This window comes from Heterodontus francisci, chromosome 36 (assembly GCF_036365525.1).
Source record: "Heterodontus francisci isolate sHetFra1 chromosome 36, sHetFra1.hap1, whole genome shotgun sequence".
Taxonomy (NCBI): Eukaryota; Metazoa; Chordata; class Chondrichthyes; order Heterodontiformes; family Heterodontidae; genus Heterodontus; species Heterodontus francisci.
The window spans coordinates 9,036,316-9,050,320 of NC_090406.1; the positions used below are offsets into that span (position 1 = coordinate 9,036,316).

Here is a 14,005-nt window from a genome sequence, read left to right on the forward strand (position 1 = left end):
TGGGAGAGGGAGGAAAGGGGAGAGGGAGGAAAGGGGAGAGGGAGGAAAGGGGAGAGGGAGGAAAGGGGAGAGGGAGGAAAGGGGAGAGGGAGGAAAGGGGAGAGGGAGGAAAGGGGAGAGGGAGGAAAGGGGAGAGGGAGGAAAGGGGAGAGGGAGGAAAGGGGAGAGGGAGGAAAGGGGAGAGGGAGGAAAGGGGAGAGGGAGGAAAGGGGAGAGGGAGGAAAGGGGAGAGGGAGGAAAGGGGAGAGGGAGGAAAGGGGAGAGGGAGGAAAGGGGAGAGGGAGGAAAGGGGAGAGGGAGGAAAGGGGAGAGGGAGGAAAGGGGAGAGGGAGGAAAGGGGAGAGGGAGGAAAGGGGAGAGGGAGGAAAGGGGAGAGGGAGGAAAGGGGAGAGGGAGGAAAGGGGAGAGGGAGGAAAGGGGAGAGGGAGGAAAGGGGAGAGGGAGGAAAGGGGAGAGGGAGGAAAGGGGAGAGGGAGGAAAGGGGAGAGGGAGGAAAGGGGAGAGGGAGGAAAGGGGAGAGGGAGGAAAGGGGAGAGGGAGGAAAGGGGAGAGGGAGGAAAGGGGAGAGGGAGGAAAGGGGAGAGGGAGGAAAGGGGAGAGGGAGGAAAGGGGAGAGGGAGGAAAGGGGAGAGGGAGGAAAGGGGAGAGGGAGGAAAGGGGAGAGGGAGGAAAGGGGAGAGGGAGGAAAGGGGAGAGGGAGGAAAGGGGAGAGGGAGGAAAGGGGAGAGGGAGGAAAGGGGAGAGGGAGGAAAGGGGAGAGGGAGGAAAGGGGAGAGGGAGGAAAGGGGAGAGGGAGGAAAGGGGAGAGGGAGGAAAGGGGAGAGGGAGGAAAGGGGAGAGGGAGGAAAGGGGAGAGGGAGGAAAGGGGAGAGGGAGGAAAGGGGAGAGGGAGGAAAGGGGAGAGGGAGGAAAGGGGAGAGGGAGGAAAGGGGAGAGGGAGGAAAGGGGAGAGGGAGGAAAGGGGAGAGGGAGGAAAGGGGAGAGGGAGGAAAGGGGAGAGGGAGGAAAGGGGAGAGGGAGGAAAGGGGAGAGGGAGGAAAGGGGAGAGGGAGGAAAGGGGAGAGGGAGGAAAGGGGAGAGGGAGGAAAGGGGAGAGGGAGGAAAGGGGAGAGGGAGGAAAGGGGAGAGGGAGGAAAGGGGAGAGGGAGGAAAGGGGAGAGGGAGGAAAGGGGAGAGGGAGGAAAGGGAGAGGGAGGAAAGGGAGAGGGAGGAAAGAGAGAGGGAGGAAAGAGAGAGGGAGGAAAGAGAGAGGGAGGAAAGAGAGAGGGAGGAAAGAGAGAGGGAGGAAAGAGAGAGGGAGGAAAGAGAGAGGGAGGAAAGAGAGAGAGAGGAAAGAGAGAGGAAAGAGAGAGAGAGGAAAGAGAGAGGAAAAAGAGAGAGAGGAAAGAGAGAGGAAAGAGAGAGGAAAAAGAGAGAGAGGAAAAAGAGAGAGAGGAAAAAGAGAGAGAGGAAAGAGAGAGGAAAGAGAGAGGAAAGAGAGAGGAAAGAGAGAGGAAAGAGAGAGAAAGAGAGAGGAAAAAGAGAGAGAGGAAAGAGAGAGGAAAAAGAGAGAGAGGAAAGAGAGAGGAAAAAGAGAGAGAGGAAAGAGAGAGGAAAAAGAGAGAGAGGAAAGAGAGAGGAAAAAGAGAGAGAGGAAAGAGAGAGGAAAAAGAGAGAGAGGAAAGAGAGAGGAAAAAGAGAGAGAGGAAAGAGAGAGGAAAAAGAGAGGAAAAAGAGAGAGAGGAAAGAGAGAGGAAAAAGAGAGAGAGGAAAGAGAGAGGAAAAAGAGAGAGAGGAAAGAGAGAGGAAAAAGAGAGAGAGGAAAGAGAGAGGAAAAAGAGAGAGAGGAAAGAGAGAGGAAAAAGAGAGAGAGGAAAGAGAGAGGAAAAAGAGAGAGAGGAAAGAGAGAGGAAAAAGAGAGGAAAGAGAGGAAAAAGAGAGAGAGGAAAGAGAGAGGAAAAAGAGAGAGAGGAAAGAGAGAGGAAAAAGAGAGAGAGGAAAGAGAGAGGAAAAAGAGAGAGAGGAAAGAGAGAGGAAAAAGAGAGAGAGGAAAGAGAGAGGAAAAAGAGAGAGAGGAAAGAGAGAGGAAAAAGAGAGAGAGGAAAGAGAGGAAAAAGAGAGAGAGGAAAGAGAGGAAAAAGAGAGAGAGGAAAGAGAGGAAAAAGAGAGAGAGGAAAGAGAGGAAAAAGAGAGAGAGGAAAGAGAGGAAAAAGAGAGAGAGGAAAGAGAGGAAAAAGAGAGAGAGGAAAGAGAGGAAAAAGAGAGAGAGGAGAGAGAGGAAAGAGAGGAAAAAGAGAGAGAGGAAAGAGAGGAAAGAGAGAGAGAGGAAAGAGAGGAAAAAGAGAGAGAGGAAAGAGAGGAAAAAGAGAGAGAGGAAAGAGAGGAAAAAGAGAGAGAGGAAAGAGAGGAAAAAGAGAGAGAGGAAAGAGAGGAAAAAGAGAGAGAGGAAAGAGAGGAAAAAGAGAGGAAAGAGAGGAAAAAGAGAGAGAGGAAAGAGAGGAAAAAGAGAGAGAGGGAGGTGAAAAAGAAAGAGAGGGAGGGGCAAAAGAAAGAGAGGGAGGGGAAAAAGAAAGAGAGAGAGGGGAAAAAGAAAGAGAGAGAGGAAAAAGAAAGCGAGAGGCACAGGATAATATATCTCTTTCCCCCCACACTCAACATCTTCTTGATTCCCTGTGGCCATCAGAAACAGTGGTGGACTCATCAGGAGATCCCAACTCAAATTTTCCCAAACACACCAACAATTTTTAAATCTATTCAGGCCTCCCAAGCTACTTGCTGTTTCCTGGCTGAGTGAGTGAGCTATTTAGCAGCTGGTCATACAGGACCATTGGTAAATACCAAGGTGCCTGACTGCCTTCTCGATCTGGCAATTGTGTGTAACAATGAAGATGATGGACAATCAAATGGGAGGAAAGAAAATAAAAGCTTAGGTCACCCAATTCATTTTCTAAGGCCAGGCCTACTAGAGTCAACAACAACTTGCATTTATATAGTACCCTTAACATAGTAAGACATCCCAAGGCCCTTCACAGGAGCGTTAAACAAAATTTGACACAGAGCCACAGAAGGAGATATTAGGGACTGGTGACCAAAAGCTTGGTCAAAGAGGTAAGTTTTAAAGAGCATCTTAAAAGGTGGAATGAGGTAGGGAGGCAGAGAGATTGAGGGAGAGAATTTCAGAGCTCGGATCCTAGGCAGCTGAGGGTACAGCGGCCAATGGTGGAGTGATTAAAAGCGGGAATGCTCAAGAGGCCAGAAAGAAATATCAATCTTGGATTCTCACCAACACTCACCAGTTCTGCCAGTTTCTGCAAGAATGGGATGAGTTTCTGGAGCTCAAGGTCTCTTGGATCTTTGAACCAGCTTTTGATTTGTATTCCATTTGCAATCTAGGAGGAGAAATTGGAATGTTTCTAAAAGCCCACCCAGTGTATTAGCCACAAAGCTCACAGAACATCATGTCGAGTAGCATTACTGCCCTGAACTGTAGGATTCAAAGCCAGATTTCTCTATTAATCAGATCAATTGTTTTCAGACATCAGGATGAATAGTGCTCCTACTACAACAGTTTGTGCCAAGGACAGGTAGGATATTAGTTCCTGTCCAAGATTTCCATGCACCGAGTTATTCATTTCAACAGGACTACTTTCCCACAAACATTCACTCTCTTTCTGTGCACTGCAGAAAAAGAATGTTGGACAGACCCAACCCAGTTTTTAATGAGAAGGACCTACAATGCAAGACTGTGATCTCCAAATTCTCAGAATCCCCAGGGACTAAAGCTATCCCCCAGCCAAAAAGAGAATGCTGTGTGACAGACAGCCCCTGGGCTTGTATGTGCAATCTAATATCGTCAGCTGAGTCACAAACAAAATGTGTCTTTTCAATGTTCACAGTCCTGAAATAATGAGAGTCTGATTCTAATTCGGTGAGTTAATACAATGTGATTGCTGTCCCTTTGAGTTTAGTCTCACTCCTTATCCCAACCTAGGTCATGTCACATACCTGATTGCCAGATACATTCATCGTGGGTTCTCTTGATTCGAAGCGGCCGCGGATTTGAATCAGATCTTTGAGCCACAATTAATATTAAATTAGTAACAAAAGGAGCCAGTTTTCAAGAACATAAATATCAGAGGAACTATCAAAAGTATGGATACCCTCCTGTTCTTTTTCAAGTGTACCAGCACCTGCTGCTTGACAATGTCATGAGCACCTGCTGCCCTCTAGTGCCTCAAGAGGCTATTCGAACATAGAGGGCATCACAGCTGACCCCATTCACTCACTCAACGTCCAATGCATGCATTTCCATGCAGAGCTCATTAGATAGTGACAATGGAATGGGAACTGTGGTTAATTTCTCCCTTCCTGTCTTGAAGAAAAGATGTTTCAAAGGGGTCAGAAGGTACATCAAGCGAACCCAAGCTATATTAGAGCAGCAGACCAGAGAGCACAGGTTCAGGGTTGTAAAGAACATATTTTGGACAGATATCAATAAGGTTAGTTGAGGCTAGGACACTGCACTCATTCAAGAAAACAGCCAGTATCATGAGCTGGAAGACAAGATAGGGTTCAACTGTGATGCAACTCATGGTTGAATAGCCAGGGTTACCCACGAAGAGGAGACGAGGCAAATCTATGTTGTGCACCTTGGCAACATATTCCTTAACAACAGAGCTATGGCTACTCAAACAAGACAATTTTAATCAACACAGGAAGTAGTTCCATGGAACACAATAAAATTGCTTCACCTGCCAAGCAAAAGTATCAGCCGAGCTGTCTACAACAACCGTCTTTGCCAGGTCCCTGCCAAGGACCGTCAGTTCCCTGATGTAGTTCCCCTGGACACAGACACACTGCTTCCGATACAGACGATGCCTGCAAAAGATTTAGTTTCATTGACAAGGAACATTTCATAGACTCTTCCATTTAAAATTGGCCAAGTGGATGAATTATTCTAAAACTTATTCACTGGCCTCTTCCATCCAATTTCCATGCAACAGCAGGATCTGTGATAAACCTGTTTTGAGATTTTATTTTTATTCATTCTTGGGATACGGACATAGCTGGCAAAGCCAGCATTTATTGCTCATCCCAGCTGCCCTTAAGAAGGTGGGGTTAATCAAGAGCGAGATATTAGAGTACGATAGGAAGCTAGCTAGAAATGTAATAAGGAAATGGTGGATGGAATGAACAGAATTTTGCTTCTGTCTTCACTATAGAAGATATTAAAAACATTCCAGTAATAGCTATAAATCAGGAAGTGGAAGGAAGAGAGAAACTTGGTGAAATTGCAATCTCCAGGGAAGTGGTACTGACCAAACTAATGGGTCCTGATGGGCTTCATCCTAGGGTCTTAAAAGAGGGGTCTAATGAAGTAGTAGAAGCGTTGGTGTTAATTTTTCAAAATTTGCTAGATTCTGGAAAGGTTCCATCAGACTGGAAAGTAGCAAATATAACCCCTCGATTCAAGAAGTGGGGGAGGCAGAAAGCAGGTAACTATTGGCCAGTTAGCTTGACGTCTGTCGTGGGGAAGGTGTTAGAATTGATTAAGGAGGTTATAGCTGGGCACTTAGAAAGACTCAAGGTAATTGGGAATAGTCAGCATGGTTTTTTGAAAGGGAAATCATGTTTAACCAATTTATTGGAATGAGTAACATGCGTGTTGGATAAAGGGGAGCCCGTTGGCGTACTGTACTTGGATTTCCAGAAGGCATTTGACGAGGTGCCACATAAAAGGTTATTGCGTAAAGTAGGAGCTCATAGTGTAGGGGGAATATATTAGCTGGCTGGCAGAAAACAGAGAGTATGCATAAATGGGTCCTTTTCTGATTGGCAGGATGTGCCAAGTGGAGTCCTACAGGGGTCTGTCCTGGGGCCTCAACTTTTTACAATTTATATCAAAGACTTAGATGAGGGGAGCGATGACACAAAGATAAGTCGGAAAGTATGTTGTGAAGAGGACATAAGGAAGTTGCAGACTAGGTTGAGTGAGTGGACAAAAATCTGGTAGATGGAGTATAATGTGGGAAAATATGAAGTTGTTTGCTTTGGCAGGAATAAAAAAAGCAGAGTATTACTTAAACTGAGAATGACTGCAGAATTCAGAGGTGCAGAGGGATCTAGGTGTTCTAGTGCATGAGGCACAAAAGGTTAGTATTCAGGTACAGCAAGTAATAAAGAAGGGTAATGGAATGCTATCCTTTATTACAAAAGCAATTGAAAATAAAAGTAAGGATGTTATGCTTCAATTATACAGGGCATTGGTGAGACCACATCTCAAATACTGTGTGCAGTTTTAGTCTCCTGATTTAAGGAAGGATGTGAATGCGTTGGAGACGGTTCAGAGGAGGTTTACTAGATTGATATCTGGAATGAGTCAGTTGTCTTATGAGGAAAGGTTGGACTGACTAAGCTTACTTACACTGGAGTTTAGAAAAGTGAGGGGAGACTTGATTGAAGTTTATAAGATCCTGAACGGTCTTGACAGGATGAACATGGAGGAGATGTGGGGGGAGTCCAAAAATAGGGGTCGCCCTTTTAGGACAGAGAGGAGGAGAAATTTTCTCTGAGGGTTGTGTGACTTTGGAATTCTCTGCCTCAGAAGGTGGTGGAGGCGGGATCACTGAATATTTTTAAGGTGAGGTAGATAGATTCTTGTTAGGCAAGGAATCAGATTATCGGGGGGTAGATGGGAGTGTGGAATTCGAGACAGAAACAGATCAGCTATGCTCATGTTAAAACAGCAGAGCAGGCTCAATGGGCTGAATGGCTACTTTTGCTCCTAATTCATATGGACATATGGCGAGCCACCTTCTTGAACCACTGCAGTCTGAGTGGCGAAGGTGCTTCCGACATTAGGGGGTTCCAGGATTCTGAACCAGCGACGAAGGAACAGTAATATATATCCAAGTCAGGATGGTGTACGACTTGGCCGCGGTGGTGTTCCCATGCGTCTGCTGCTCTTGTCCTACTCAATGGTTTGGGAGGTGCTGTTGGATTCCATTATGAAAAGTTGAAGTCTATTGAAGACAAACATGCAAGTGGCCCACGAGCTCAGTTAGAGATTGCATTGTCTAATGTGGAACAAAGTCACAAGACCAACTTCAATCTTCGACCTGAGCAAGAGCAATAGAGGCCTCAGTGCCCCTGAATCAGGAGAGGAGTTGGCCAACATCCTCACTCTCGGTCAATATCCAGTGACTCCTGCTGGAAGACCATCTGTGTGGCTGTCAGCAGAGAACAGAATCAGGCTTTTCCATGGATTACAGTCCTCGGCACTCTCAGTCCCCAGTTTCCACTGTCACCAAGATCAGCACAGGTCAGAGATAGAATCTGGGACTGTTCCCCATTACATATTGTAGTTACAAACTGAACCATAAAGGGAGAATCTCTCAAATTAGTTCATTAACTCAATACCAGCCAACCTTAGTTTGTCCTGAAAATGCCCACAACCACATACATTACTATCACTTTTGAGAAAGGAATGAAAAAAAATTAATTCCAAAGCAAAAAGTGCTGAAAATACTCAGCAGGTCTGGCAGCATCAGTGGAGAGAGGGACAAACAAAAGGTCATCACCTGAAACGTTAACTCTGTTTCTCTTTCCGCAGATGCTGCCAGACTTGTTGAGTATTTCCAGAATTTTCTACTTTTACTTCAGATTTCCAGCATCCACAGTATTTTGCTTTTGTATGAAACATTTAAAACTATTTTGAGACTTATTGAAAATCCAGGGCTGATGTTATGTTGCTCATCTAAATACTGAATTTCACTTGGAAAGCATTTTTATTAAATAACCCATGTGAAATACTATGCAAGTACCCAGGCCCAGACTGCAAGACAGTAGCAAGATGGAGAAGAGCAAAATTGTAGGTGCCATAAAATCCGGAAATAATAATGTTTAACTCTTAACCTGGAGCTAAACTGTTCAGACTTAGATTTCAAGATCACCATTCAAAGGAGGCAACTACACCAGCAACCTGTAATAGGGCTGTGCCACAACAGGGCGAAGGTTCAGCTCAAGTATGTATTAGCCAAGGCTTTCCACACAAACGTGAATTACTTGCCTGATCATCTGCCTGTGTGGGTCCAATATATCCAGCAGTTTGTCAGTGTAATCCTTTGTAGCAGTAGTGAACAGGATGATCTAATAGACAAAAGAGGCAATGGATTAGGATAGAGTGTAGAGCATTGACCTGCCCAAGGCACATCATTGGGACAATGTGAAGGGATCATACCCATTGTGTTCACTGTGTTTACCTCATAGAACTGGGACAGACTTTGAAGGAACTCCTTGCAGTAGGGCCTTAACCTCACATAGACCTGAAAAACAGGAAGGGACAGAGGAGAAACCCTTTTATCTTCGGTTTCCTCTTTCCAACATCCCCTCCCAACATCCAGTCATACAAGAGAGCACGTTTCCTGTACTACATTGTCTCCCAGTCTACCAACGCCACGATTTTAAACTTCTCATGCTGGTTTTCAAATCCCTTCACGGTCTTGCCCTTCACACCCCCCCATCTATAACTGCCTCCAGCCTCACAATCCTCCACGATATCTGTGCTGCTTTAATTCTGTCCTCCTGCACATCTCCGAATTTAATCATTACATCACTGGCGGCCATGCCTTCAGCTGCCAAGCCCCAAGCTTTGGAATTTCGTCTGTAAACCTCTCCGCCTCTCTACCTCACTTTCCTCCTTTAAGATGCTCCTTAAAATGTACCTCTCTGACCAAGCTTTTGGTCATCTGTCCTAATATCTCCTTATGTGGCTCAGTGTCAAATCCTGCAAAGGACTTTGGTATCTGTTTACTATGTTAAGGTGCCATGTAAATACAAATAGTAGTTGTTGTCATTGCCAAGAAACTTGTTCCTATTTACCGGCAAACATACTCCGAGGAAAACTACAAATAGCCTGCAAGAGTGGTGGCATGATGGTAATGTCGCTGGACTAGTAACCAGAGGTCCAGGCTAATGCTGTGGGGACATGGGTTTGAATCCCACCATGGCAGATGATGAAATTTGAATTCAATTATTAAAAATCTAATTTAAAAAAAGTTAGTCTGTTAGTCTAATGAAACCATTGTCAATTGTTGTAAAATCCCATCTGGTTCACTAATGTCCTTTGGGGAAGGAAATCTGCAATCCTTACCTGGTCTGGCGTACAGGTGACTCCAGACCCACAGCAATGTGGTTGACTCTTAACTGCCCTCTGAAATGGCCTAGCAAGCCACTCAGTTGTATCAAACTGCTACAAAGTTAAGTAAAAGGAATGAAACCGGATGGACAACCTGGCATCACCTTAGGCACTGGAAACAACAATGGCAAACCCAGCCCTTTTGACCCTGCAAAGTCCTCCTTACTGACATCTGGGGGCTTGTGCCAAAATTGGGACAGCTGTCCCATAGACTAGTCAAGCAACAGCCTGACAGTTATACTCACCGAATCATACCTCATAGACAATGTCCCTGACACCACCCTCACCATCCCTGTATGTCCTGTTCCACCAGAGGTACAGTGGTATACAGTAGGAAGGGAGTTGCCCTGGGAGCCCTCAACATTATCTCTAGACCCCCATGAAGTCTCATGGCATCAGGTCAAACATGGGCAAGGAAACCTCCTGCTGATTACCACCTACCACCCCCCACCCCCGGCTGATGAATCAGTGCTTCTCCATGTTGAACACCAGTTGGAAGAAGCAAAGGCGCAGAATTTACTCTGAGTGGGGGACTTCAATGTTCATCACCAAGAATAGCTCAGTAGCACCACTACTAACCAAGCCCTAAAGGACATATCTGTTAGACTGGGTATGCGGTAGGTGGTGAGAGAACCAACAAGAAGGGAAATCCTACTTGACCCCGTCCTCACCAATCTACCTGTCTCAGATGCATCTGTCCATGACAGTATTGGTAGGAGTGACCACCACATAGTCCATGTGGAGACCAAGTCCCGTCTCCACCTGAGGATACCCACCATTGTGTTGCTTGGTACTCACACAGTGCTAAATGGAATAGATTTCGAACAGATCGAGCAACTCAAATCTGGGCATCCATAAGGTGCTGTGGGCCATCATCAGCAGCAGAACTGTATTCAACCACAATATGTAACCTCATGGCCCGGCATATCCCCTACTCTACCATGACCATCAAGCCAGGGGACCAACCCTAGTTCAATGAAGAGTGCAGGAGGGCATACTAGGAACAGCACCAGGCATACCTAACAATGAGGCGTCAGCCTGGTGAAGCTACAACACAGGACTACTTGCATGCCAAATAGCAGAAGCAGCTTGTGATAGGCACGGCTAAGCAATCCGATGACCAACGGATCAGATCCAAGCTCTGCAGTCCTGTCATATCCAGTCGTGAATGATAATGGACAATTAAACAACTAACAGGAGCAGGAGAGGCTCTACAAATATCCCCATCCTCAACGAGGGGGGGGGGGAGCCCAGCACATCAAGTGCAAAAGACAAGGCTGGAGCATTTGCATCCATCTTCAGCCAGAAGTGCCGAGTGGACGATCCATCTCGGCCTCCTCCTGAAGTCCCCAGCATCTTCAGCCAATCTGATTCACTCCACATGATATCAAGAAACAGCCGAAGGCACTGGATACTGCAAAGGCGATGGACCCTGACAACATTCTAGCAATTGTACTGAACACTTGTGCTCCAGAACTGACCGTGCCCCTAGCCAAGCTGGTCCAGGACAGCTAGAACACTGGCATCTACCCAGCAATGTGGAAAATTGCCCAAGTATGCGCTGTACAGAAAAAGCAGCACAAATCCAACCAGGCTAATTACCGCCCTATCAGTCTACTCTCAAGTGGCACTTGCTCAGCAATAACCTGCTCACTGACACTCAGTTTGGGTTCCGCCAGGGCCACTCGGCTCCTGACCTCATTACGGCCTTTGTCCAAACATGGACAAAAAAACTGAACTCAAGGTGAGGTGAGAGTGACTGCCCTTGACAACAAGGTAGCATTTGACTGAGTATCAAGGAGCCCTAGCAAAACTGGAGTCAATAGGAATCGGGGGGAAACTCTTCACTGATTGGAGCCATACCTAGTACAAAGGAAGATGGTTGTGGTTGTTGGAAGTCAATCATCTGAGCTCCAGGACATCATTGCAGGAGTTCCTCAGGGTAGTGTCCTAGGCCCAACCATCTTCAACTGCTTCATCAATGTCCTTCCCTCCAAAAGGTCAGAAATGGGGATGTTTGCCGATGATTGCACAAAGTTCAGTACTATTCATAACTCCTCAGATAATGAAGCAGCCCATACCCAGATGCAGCAAGGCCTGAACAACATCCAGGCTTGGGCTGATAAGTGGCAAGTAACATTCACACCACACAAATGCCAGGCAATGACCATCTCAAACAAGACAGAATCTAACCGTCTCCCCTTGATGTTCAATGGCATTACCATCACTGAATCTCCTTCTATTAATATTTTGGGGGTCACCATTAACCAGAAACTGAACTAGACCAGCCACATAAATACTGTGGCTACAAGAGCAGGTCGGAGGCTAGGAATCCTGCGGCGAGTAACTCGAGTAAACAATATTTCTTTGTTGTCAATAGAAGACATTCAGGCTAGCAATATCTTTGTATCCAGTCATTTTAAAGCAAAACGACTTTAAAGCTAGCTCTGGTTCTCTTATTAATTCCCCAACACCAAAGGTCATTGCCACATATCAACATTGCAGTCGTAATCTCAGTGTCTGCACTTCTGGGATTATCCAGAGTCCAACTGTGACACAAGGTGACTGAAACCAGCACTACCCTGATATCACTGCTGCTGAATTATTTCTTAAGCAGTGGAAGTGGTGCCCCCTCACTGCGGCTTCATCCCGCTTCCTCATGATGTGTCTTTTTTCTCCCCCTCTCTTTTCACCAACCCCTCCCATAAAAAGCTCGATTAATTCAGGCATTATACAAGTTCAAAACACTGGAAAGACTGGGAAATGGAGCAGGGTCTCACGTTGGGTTGATGCGGACCTGGAAGAACTCAGCACAAATTTCTGGCAACGGGCCTCTTTTACTGGGGGCTGCGCCTGCGGACAAAAGCTCCCGACTCTTTGTGAATGACCCTGCCTTTTAGCCGCTCCACCACCTCCCCCACAGATTGACCACAGACAATGAGTGTGAATGCAGGTGCACAATTAACAGTGTGTGGGCTGTGGGGACATCCCGAGCAGTTTATAGATAACGAACTCCACTATTCACTGCAACATTGGACTGAATAGTCTATTATCAGAGCCCACAAGAAAGCACTAAATAAATCTTCTTGTTCTGCAGCTCGGGAGGGGGACTGAGGATGTACCAATTTTGAAAGCCAGTGGGTTACAGTCTGTCTCAGTGAAACAAAAGTCAATGATGGCCAGTGATCATTTTTTTTCCAAATTTATTTGCAACATTCAATTAAGCATCAGATTTAGTCAGTCTACACAGTGCTTAAACGACACTTGCTACATTATTCATGTTGTACAGTTGCACACCACGTGTCCTAATAGTCTGTGCGAGAAGGTTAAAAACGAGTTGTTGACTGTGGCTTTGTGGTCAGCGCAGATACCATAGGATAGGCCAATCTTACCACTGAGGGGGATAGGAAGAAGTCCCCCTATTCTGTTATGCTGATTTTTATGAAGGGAGGGGTGATGCACATTTGGATATCACCAATTATCCCTGCAGGAACACTACCCAGATTGTTAGGGTATTTGGCCAGTTCTAGTCAGGTGCTGTATATCATTTAACAGTTGCATAGACAGACCCATACAGCAACAAAGTTAAATAAAGTGACAATGCACTGTATAATCCCACCGCCAGCTAACAATTTTAACATAAAAACTTAAGAATCAGCAAATGAACTTTAAGGTGGATAAAAGTGTGGCGTGGTACATTTTGGTAGGAAGAATAAGGAGGCCACATACCTCTTGGAAAATATATGTCTAAATGGGGCAGAGGATCAGTGCGATTTAGGAAAACTGATGCATAAATGACCACAAGTAGCAATGCAGGTTAATAAGGCCATTAAAAAAAAAAAACACCAGGGTTCATGTCTAGAGGGAGAGAACTGAAAAGCAGAAAGTTATGTTAAACTTGTACAGAATTTTGGTCAGTTTACACATGGAGTACTGTGAACTGTTCTGGTCTCCATATTATAAAAAAGGAGATAGAGCCACTGGAGAAGGTGCAATTAAGGTTTACTAGAATAATACCAAAACAGAAAGGTTATATCTATCAGGAAAGATTGAACAGGCTGGGGCTCTTTTCTCTAGAAAGGAGAAAACTGAATGGTAACCTGGTAGAGATCTTTAAGATTATAAAGGGATCTGATCAGGTAGACTTAGAGAGGATGTTTCCACTTGTGGTGAGACAGAACAAGGGGGGTCATAAATATAAGATAGTTATGAATAAATCCAATAGGGAATTCAGGAGAAACCTTTTTATGAGAGTGTGGTGAGAATGTGGAATTTGCTACCACAGGGATGAGTTGAGGTGAATAGCATAGATGCATTTAAGGGAAGTTAGATAAATACATGAGGGAGAAAGGAATAAGGAGGATATGTTGGTGGGATTAGAGGAAGAAGGGTGGGAGGAGGCTCATGTGCAGCATAAACCCACTCGGCCAAATGGGTTGTTATTCACACACACACACAAGATTGACAAACCTGGTAACTCTTATCCTGAAAGTGGACGGGGAATACATACTCTGTGTTCTCCATGGCAGTCAGCTGACAATGAACAAGGGTCTCGTCCTACAATTAGAGAAAGGTCAAATAGCAAAGGATTGCAGTTGGGTAATAGGGAGGCTGGAAACTGTTACACCACCACCCCCCCCCCCCCCCACCCCCATTGAGTGTTTCGCCTGCTCTGTGCCTTTGTACATTTTAAGCTCCTATGCTTAATTTTGGGTTGGGTGGGGGAGTGGGGGGTGCGGAGTGGTTTAGGCTGGGTGGATGAGGAAGTTGGGTCTGTTTTGGATTCCAATGGAAAATCAATACAAAGTGTCTGCAATAATGGGCATAGGA

At 45.7% G+C, this 14,005-nt stretch overlaps 1 protein-coding gene across 6 annotated transcripts in view; it reads right to left on the reverse strand.

Moving 5' to 3' along the window:
* Positions 1-14,005, reverse strand: part of LOC137351567 (CTD small phosphatase-like protein 2-B) — a 42,255-nt gene that overhangs the window by 11,695 nt on the left and 16,555 nt on the right. For 5 of the 6 annotated variants that reach the window (XM_068016110.1, XM_068016106.1, XM_068016108.1 and 2 more), the window contains 5 exons: positions 13,646-13,732; positions 8,241-8,303; positions 8,048-8,127; positions 4,731-4,857; positions 3,273-3,368 (listed from right to left, as the gene is read on the reverse strand). In XM_068016110.1, the coding sequence (XP_067872211.1) occupies positions 3,273-3,368; positions 4,731-4,857; positions 8,048-8,127; positions 8,241-8,303; positions 13,646-13,732 (453 nt within the window). The remainder of the gene's footprint in view (positions 1-3,272; positions 3,369-4,730; positions 4,858-8,047; positions 8,128-8,240; positions 8,304-13,645; positions 13,733-14,005) is intronic. The other variant, XM_068016111.1, reaches the window with a different exon arrangement.